Below are 8,582 nucleotides of genomic sequence, written 5' to 3'. Positions count from 1 at the left end.
CTAGCAATTTAGCTAGCTATCGGTAACAACTATAGAACTTGTTTTTTGTTTTTAATCCAGGGATTGGCTATAGTTTGCACTACCTAACAAGTCAGCAATGTCTCACATTATTACAAATAGCATGTTCAGTTTACTTCGCTTTAAAATGTTTTAAAAGTGAAGCTAGTCTGCTAAAGGAACGTGAAATATTGCAAACAGCACGGACAGCATTCCAAACGTCAAACGTGCGTAAGCACGTAAAGATGTGACGAAAAATCCAAGTACCTTGTTCTCGGCCGGGGAAGAAGCTGATCCAGATACTCAAATTTCATTCTAGTCTAAAAAAAAATCCCGCAAGTCACTGCTAACTAATGTTAAAACAAATTATTGCATTTTTGTTAAGGTTAAACACATTACAAGTTACCCGTAACCCAGAGAGCATGCAATAGCTTCACTGCTGGTGCAAATGGGAAGGCATCAATCCTGATCATGCCTTACTGGTGAAAGACATCCCTGAAGATACAGAGATGGGTTTTGTTTTTTTCATCTAAAGACTGCCCTTCTGTTGGCCCTGAAATTATTATCCATGCATTTGTAACCGTCAAGAATTGATTACTGCAATGCTGTGCTATAGGCACTCCCTGGTCAGGTTTTGAACAGGTGGTAGTATGTACAAAAATCAGCTGCAAGGGTTTTAACCCATATCTAGATCCTGGAAGCACATCAGTCCAACTTTGAGACAATGTAATTATCTCCCAGTAGAACCAGGATTTGAACTCAAGGTCCTATCCACTTGCTACCATTGCCCCCCAAACCCTGTCATTTATTGTCATTTGAATCAATCACCAACATTCTTTCCAGCAAGGAGACAAGGGGACTTCTTTCATTTAATTCCTTCACATTCCAACACAAAACGAATAGGCAAGTTTGAACCATTTATATGCGCTTTGTGTTTGTTTTGATTGTCAAATTATATATAGACAAAAATAAAATTAAAACTGATGACTTTTAAAATATCATTTTTTAGAATTTCTTAGGTCCTCTCTGTGGGTGTAGAGGGCTGGGACAGTTCCCCACTGGTATCAATGTATAAAGCATATAGAAACATAAAAAATATTTACAATGAATAAAGGAAACTTTATTGAGTTGATACACTTGATTTGGATTTCTTAAATTAAAAATGTGCAACAAAGCTATTAGGAATACAAATCTCTGGGAAAAGAATACCCTGGGACAATAATATAAGTTCTTGGATCATATTCGACATTAGTGCTCCAATATATATCTTTGAATATAATAATATATCTTTGTTTTCACAAAATAGTCACAAATGGATGTGAACTGAGAAAGCAGGTGAGCTAAACCCTCAATGTTCTGCAATGTTTTGTCATTGCAGATATGGGCGAGACAGATAGAGAAACAGGGTCATGCCCAGCAGAGGAAGAGGGGAGAGAAGTGTCCCTGAGTGCCCCAAGATGAGCAGGACAGCCCAGGGCATCCATGCCGCGTGTCATGTAACAGCCACGTTGGGGCCGCCCTCAGGTGCCAGGAACTGCACCTTGGGCACGGCCAGTGCTGAGTTATTGCGCCGCATGGAGCCGCCCTTACGTACTGAGTTGGCACGGCGAACTGAGTTGCGCTTGCGCAGCGAGTTCTGGTGTGACAGCTCACTCTTCTGCAGTGTCTGGATGAGGATGGATGGCTTCTCATCGAGTTCGCGTGCGCTGCACCGCGGTGTCGCCACTTTGACCGTGTTGCCAAACTTGGAGTAGTCGACAGAGTAGACGCCGTCCTCCTCGGTGACGATGGGCACGAAGCGGTGGCCCCACTGGATCTCCTCACTCACATAGGAGGTTCGCGCCTGCGTGGTGATGCCTGTGGTCTCCACCACACCCTCGAGGATGACAATAACCTCCAGGTCACTGCACTGCAGCTCCATGGCTGACAGGTCATACAGTGGGCTGTCCTTGTCAATGGTGTGACAGATGATGAGCGGCGCCAGCAGGAAGATGCTGTTGCCTGCTGCTGCTGCGCTCTCCGTCTGCACATCAATCTGGTGGATGGGGATGACTTCACCCTCGGGCGTGATGCTGCGCCGCACCACCTGCAGGCGCACCGCTGCCCCGATGATCATACTCTTGCGCAAGTCGCCCACTCGAAGCATAAGGCAGAGTCTGTGGTTGCGTACGGCGATGCACGCCTGCCGGCTGAAGATGAGCGTTTCAGCACGCCGATGTGACTGTGCAGTCTTCATGAAGATGCAGCCCAGCATGATGGCATTGATGATGAGCCCAGCAATGTTCTGCAGGATGAGCACAGTGATGGCGGCAGGGCACTGCTCTGTGATCATGCGCCCACCGAAGCCGATCGTCACCTGCACCTCGATGGAGAACAGGAAGGCCGAGGTGAAGGACCTGAATGGGAACAGGAGTATGTTTAGAACCGATCCAATGGAAACGGGATAGTGTGGATCGGTGTGGATTAAATCCCATGCATTGCCCCGTGTACTTCATGCCAGCAGGTGTTTTTAGTTAGCACTGCTACAATACCAATAACAAAGTAGTATAGTATACTGATAAAGTACATAAAACCACCACGCTCTGGTGGTTACTCAGGTATAATAATTAAAAAAAAAACAGATTTATACTAAAAGCTATTTAGTACTTGCTAAGCACTATACTTACTTAACATTGGTGACGCACTGTTCAATGCCTGCTTGACGGCTGGGGTCCAAATCTCCGTGCGCAAACGCTACCAGCCACCAACCCATGGCAAAAAGAAGCCAGCTGCAGAGAAAGGTCATTGTGAATATAACTACTGTAAAACGCCATTTCAGATCCACAAGAGTAGTGAACACGTCCTGTAGGAATCTTCCCTGTTCTCTGATATTCTTGTGAGCCAAGTTGCAGGCTCCACTTTTGGCGATGAAGCGGGCTTTGTTCACCCGATCTCTAAACACGGGCTTTCGGGGAATCCGCGAAACGACGTTTGGCAGAGTGAACTCCTCAGGAATAATACTTTTTCTTGCCAGCATCGTTACAGCATGTCAGCTAACACAGAAAACAGAAATCCCTCCAACCGATATGTCACAAAATGGTCAAAGGCGTAAATCACTGCGCACTCTCCAAAACTTTAAAGCCTTCAAATGATCAAATGTAATCGAACTGGCGAGTGTATTACAATTTGTATATATCAAACACAATGAAAAATACTACTCGCCAAATAACAAGCACATTACGCTGGTCTTAACGCAAGTTCAAAAAAGTTTCTTCATCGGCACAGATTCCGGCAACACTTCTACAGTCCAAGGGCAATAGACGTGCATAGCATGGGCGGTCACTGTCCCGTTTGCTCAACGAAAGCTATGGATGGGGGAGTCTTGCGAGATTAAATTAGCAAACCATTTTCGTTCGCATCATCTGTATCAAACTAAGACATAGATCAAAATATAGATCCAATTAAAAGTTATGATCACATAAGTTATGAAATCATGAAATAAACACTAAACTGGCATGTCGTTTTAAATGATATAATTATTTAAAGAAGAAAGATTAAGTGTATCAGAATTTCATTCATATTTTAAAAAGGCCAAAGGACTGAAATCTGCCTTCAGATGGTTCTAACGTAGGGAAAGGTGACCAGCAGGAGGCGTCATGTAGCAATCTATTCTCTGCCTTTGCGACTCTTGCGCAGGCTTAAATTAAATCCACTGAAAACTTAAATCCACAGAAAAATAGAAGCAATTATTTGAAATAGAGACACGATGAGTGGCAGTACCTATCATTAATATGAAGTTCATCTGAGAAAGTACGGGAACGTTCTGTTATTCCCTTAATATTTATAAAATATGTTATATAACTATTGCATTGTGGCGCTTTCACCACTATGCGAACTTAGTTTACTAAATTACTATACTTTAAAAAGTTTTGATATGGAAACAGTGAATGACACAGCTATACAATGACCCCACTACACAGGGTGATCACTCAAAGCAAATTTATTCCGTTCAAGTGTAAAAAAGTAGGCACACGGTATAATGTCATAAATGTTTATGTTACTAACAGTAATTACATATGTACATTTAAGACAACCCATCATACAAACAGATACATTGCATAAAACCGTAGGTCATAATTCTGCGCGCCATGCATCATATTAAAACACCTTACGAAAATGCATAGCCCTATCCTTTGACGTTTGGTCAGTAGTGACAGAAATCGCCCCTGAATCACCCCTGCAGTTGTATGCAGCGGGAGTTCGGTGCCTTGACCATAAAAAGCTACTTGTTGAGCTCTCACGTAGGTAAAATAATTATATCCAAAAGTCGGAGGTCGTATCTTTCTCCTTTGTTAAAATCCAATGCTGCTCACGATGTTTATAAAAGTTTTGCCTACTGTAACCCTTTCCAGAGAGAAGTGTTTAAGACATTGAGTAACAATAAAGTAGACCCTATTAGGGAACAGGCGAGAAATGGTGGCAGCCACATGTTAAGTAAATCACTTGGCTGCAAGCTGATCAGAGATCAGTTTTCTCAGTAATGTTGAATTTCGAAGTGTGCAGGCATAGCATTGAGTTTAAACGAGCTCGTGCTAGCCTAGCATCACACCTATGGTGTGAAACAGATTAAAGACAAACGTAACATTTAGCATCGCACAATTTAGCTCTCCACTAGGAATATTAGGCGAATGAACAGAATTGCAGATCTGACTGCTAAAAGAGCTTTTGTTTAGGCAAATCAGGCAATATTGTACAAAAAAGGTTCAGACACAGACTATAGTGTAAATAAAATGTTAATTGGTATTAAGTGTCTGCCACCCCTCAGAAAGCACAAGCTATATCATATTTTCAATTACCAAATCCAGGCCATAACGTGTCTGCGGGAATATGGTTTAGTGCACTGATTTCGATTAAATTAATGTTTGCATAGTTCTTTGTGCTTTTGTGGTACTAGCAGTCTTAATCATCCAGAGGACGAGACAGCAATGCACATCAGACAGACAGACAGAGTGCCGGCTCTTTCGTTTGCCAACAAATCTGTACAGTGTTGGTACCAGTCATATATAGCTGCTAATTTCTCCCAAGTATGAAACAATAAACATATTTTAACTTAATTTAACTTAATTTTTAACTTTAACCAAAGAATAAGCATTAACAAAAAAACAAAGCGCACAAAATCCCAACAAATACTGCATGTAAAACGTAAATAGTTAAAAGATTAAAGAATACGTTTGCTATTTTTCAACCCATACATTAGTAAAATAGTTGTTTTCCATGGTTTATAATGCCGCATATCCTCACTTAGAGGATACTGAGAAACATACCACTTCTCTACACCATCTCACGGGGCTTAATGGGACAACCGTTTTTGCATGTAAAAACCCAAGATAAGTCAATTTCCTGTTCAAATATGGGGAACTCACAGTGTGGTCACAAATATCTTTAGATGGTCTGCTGTGAGAAGAAAGGAGTATAATTTGTGGCAATCAAATGAAATATTAAGGCCTGCTGCTATTCAAAACAAGTTCTGAATAAATATAAAATACATAGAGACATATGTTACTATACTGTGTTACTATACTATACTTAGTATCTTCAAGAAAATGAGGTTTATCATGGTTTTTGATGGCTTAAATGACTGCCCCATTGGAGCGTGCTGAAGCCAAGTGAGAAGCTGGAACAGGTGCAGTAAGTCTCCTAGTCGTAAAACTGCCAGCGTTACAATATGCGGTGATTATAAATGATGGAGAATTTTTTTTTAAAAAGCTTTGACAAGGTACGGATGGAAAAAGCTCTTTAAAGAAGTGAGGGAATCAGGCATGATGAAGGCATAATTTGCAAACCATTCCTTTCCAATACTGGGGTAACTCATCTATCTTTGTTTCTTTAAGACAAAGGACGGTGAGTAGGAGGATTGTGTTGACGCGTGTGTGGATAGAACAGCTGATGCTGGTGTTGGGGGCACGGAGGGTCGAGGGGCAGGGGAGGAATCTCTTATTACATGTCTGCCTTGACAAAGGAGGCAAACATGCCATCCTCTTGCTCCATCAGGGTCTGAGGTGTACCATACTCTAAGATGTTCCCTCTCTTCATGACTATTACGAGATCAGCTGTCAGGATGGTGTGAACCCGGTGCTGGGGAAACACACACACACATACACACACACACACAGATATGAACATATATATTGTGAACAAAATTATGTTTATATAAGCAGTAAATTCCAGCTCTGCTCCGTAAATTAACTCAGTATTCTACTTATAATTTACATGTCAGTAGTCCAGCAGAGGACAGACAGTGGCAGTTGTACAGTGTTGAGTTTTCCACATTGTCAAATACAACAGCAACTCAAACTATACTTCACAAATACTGACCTTTGGACCATACACATTACAGCTAAATGAATACTTCAGAGAAACTGATCCAAAGGAGATGGTATCTAGGGCTTCAGAGGGGCAAAGGCTGAATTGGTACATGCGAGAGTCACACAATTACCAACCAGGATGTGTGGGTGGGGTTGTGGGCGTGGTCAGGGTAGGGGCTTCTGTTACTTGTGTGTGCGCACAAGGACGCTGAAGAGGCTGTCCTCTTGCGCTAAAAGGTTAGCTGCGCTGTCACACTCGACCAGAATCCCCGAGGAAAATACCAGCACCTGCTCCGCCTCCAGGATGGAGGAGACCAGATGCTGTGTCACAGAGAGATATAGAGATAGAAATAGAGAGAGAGAGAGAGAGAGAGAGAGAGAGAGAGAGAGAGACAAAAGTGCAAGGCAGAGTGTGTGAGAGAAAAAAAGAGCCAGAGAGTACAAAAGAGAGAGAAACAGACATACATGCAGAGTGACTATGGGAGAAAAAAGAAGAGAAAGTGGATGAGGAAAATGGAACAGAAAAAAAGAGAAGAATGCGAGAAGCTAGAGAGTGGAGCCTTGTAAAGATCCAAGCATTTGTAAATGGACACCAATTTCATGCCACATTACGTGTGGACTTTATTGATGAGCACATAATACAGATAATTGATGAAAACATAATAAAACAACTCACCAGCCACTTGGTTAGAAACACAAATCCTGTAACCACCCTTATTGGCTACTTCTTTAAGTACTCCTGTTCTATAAATTCATTTAAGCTATGGCAGACTGGTCCACCTACTAGTATGGGCGCATACCATCAGCCACCATGTATCCCATTCATCACAGCTCAGTTTCTGACTATGGGACTTCTGTAGACTGGGATTTTTTCAATGGTTGTACAGGGCAACAGATGAGCTGTAGTTTTAGTGTAGAACTGCAACTGAAATAGCTTTTGAAAAGCCTCTGTTGAAATCACCAGCCTGCTGCACTTGTAGCCATGGTGATGACTGATAATCTTACATGAATATGAATAAGTACAGTTCAAAGCTATTTCGGACCCGTATATTCAAGGGAAGACATCCAACAAGGATATCAGGAATGGTTTGGGCCAGAAATGGAAAGGAAGTCTTAAAGACCAGGGAGCAATACAGACCCTTTTGGCCAATGTTGGGAGTCACTTTGGAATTTGACTCGGAGATGTTCATAGACACCTTCCCCGTGGAAGGGTTAATGTAAGGCAGACTTACCGCGATGGTGACAACAGTGCGGTCAGCAAACGCCGTCATCACCACCTTCTGCAGGATGTTCTCCTGTGAAGCCAAACCCATTAAAAAATGAGCCAAATCATTGGCTCTGGGTTTGAATGTCATGAATACATGGAAAACTGTTTGATGTAGAACACTCAGCAATGCTGTGCATGAGATAAAAGGCGCCCAGAATACATATGGCATAAATCAGCATAAAACATCAACATGAAACAAAAACTATAAAACATCATTAGGGCGTTTCCTTTTTTTTTTACCGTAGCCATATCGATGGATGCTGTGGCCTCATCCATGATTAGGATGCTGCTCTTGCGGACGAAGGCTCGGGCCAAACAGAAGAGTTGGCGCTGTCCCACGCTGAAGTTCTCCCCTCCCTCTGTCACAACTGCATCTGGAGGGGGGATGGAAAGAATGCATAGTTGTCAAAGTGTATTCTCACTTTAAAGAGACAAAAAGCTTAAAAGACTAATATAGACTAATATATAATATAATAATATTGCCTAATATAGAATAGTATTAAGGACTGTGTTTCCAAAAAGTATCATAATGCAAAGTTATATGCAAGGATCACACTGAAAACTCTTTCTCATTTAAGATGATACAGTGTGTTTGGGAAACAGGGCCTAAAATAATGATCTATCAGCTAACACAGTATTTTCCCAATAAATTCTAAACTTTAACAAAAAAAATGAATAAATAACATGAGAGGCCCTCTTCACCTGATGTTATTCAGAAAGTATTTTCAAGAGAAATCTTGTTTTAAAGGGGTTTTATCACTGCTTGAACTTAGACAGAAAACTCCCTCATCCAGCTTCATACCCAGTCCTCCTGGGAGTGATCTGACCATATTCTTTAGCTGAGCGATTTCCAAAGCCTCCCAAAGCCTGTCATCAGTGCAGGTGCGCTCCGGATCTAGGTTGAACCTGGAAAGGCATACACCCACAAAACAAAAAAGAGAAAATGCATTCAAATGCGAGTGCGCACACACACA

General features: G+C 41.8%; 2 protein-coding genes across 17 annotated transcripts in view; both read right to left on the bottom strand.

Annotated features, from left to right (window-relative positions):
- Positions 1-1,005: 1,005 nt before the first annotated feature.
- Positions 1,006-3,315, bottom strand: kcnj8 (potassium inwardly rectifying channel subfamily J member 8). The gene is made up of 2 exons (XM_027026347.2): positions 2,664-3,315; positions 1,006-2,393 (listed from the first exon to the last, which is right to left on the bottom strand). Exons 1-2 carry the CDS (start codon positions 3,011-3,013, stop codon positions 1,490-1,492), a joined length of 1,254 nt encoding a protein of 417 aa, XP_026882148.1. The 5' UTR covers positions 3,014-3,315; the 3' UTR covers positions 1,006-1,489.
- A 643-nt stretch (positions 3,316-3,958) lies between these two features.
- abcc9 (ATP-binding cassette, sub-family C (CFTR/MRP), member 9) overlaps positions 3,959-8,582 on the bottom strand; it is a 33,901-nt gene continuing 29,277 nt past the window's right edge. For 13 of the 16 annotated variants that reach the window (XM_027026357.2, XM_027026360.2, XM_027026361.2 and 10 more), the window contains 5 exons: positions 8,411-8,514; positions 7,849-7,982; positions 7,574-7,636; positions 6,477-6,662; positions 6,019-6,111 (listed from right to left, as the gene is read on the bottom strand). In XM_027026357.2, coding sequence (XP_026882158.2) covers positions 6,525-6,662; positions 7,574-7,636; positions 7,849-7,982; positions 8,411-8,514 — 439 coding nt within the window. In that variant the 3' untranslated portion in view covers positions 6,019-6,111; positions 6,477-6,524. Of the gene's footprint in view, positions 6,112-6,476; positions 6,663-7,573; positions 7,637-7,848; positions 7,983-8,410; positions 8,515-8,582 lie in introns of all 16 variants that reach the window. The other 3 variants (XM_027026359.2, XM_027026366.2, XM_027026368.2) reach the window with 1 other exon arrangement.

The sequence above is a fragment of the Electrophorus electricus genome, chromosome 2 (genome assembly GCF_013358815.1).
Source record: "Electrophorus electricus isolate fEleEle1 chromosome 2, fEleEle1.pri, whole genome shotgun sequence".
In the NCBI taxonomy this organism is placed as follows: Eukaryota; Metazoa; Chordata; class Actinopteri; order Gymnotiformes; family Gymnotidae; genus Electrophorus; species Electrophorus electricus.
The sequence above is the reverse complement of the archived record's forward strand: the minus strand, read 5'-3'. Positions and strand labels throughout refer to the sequence as shown.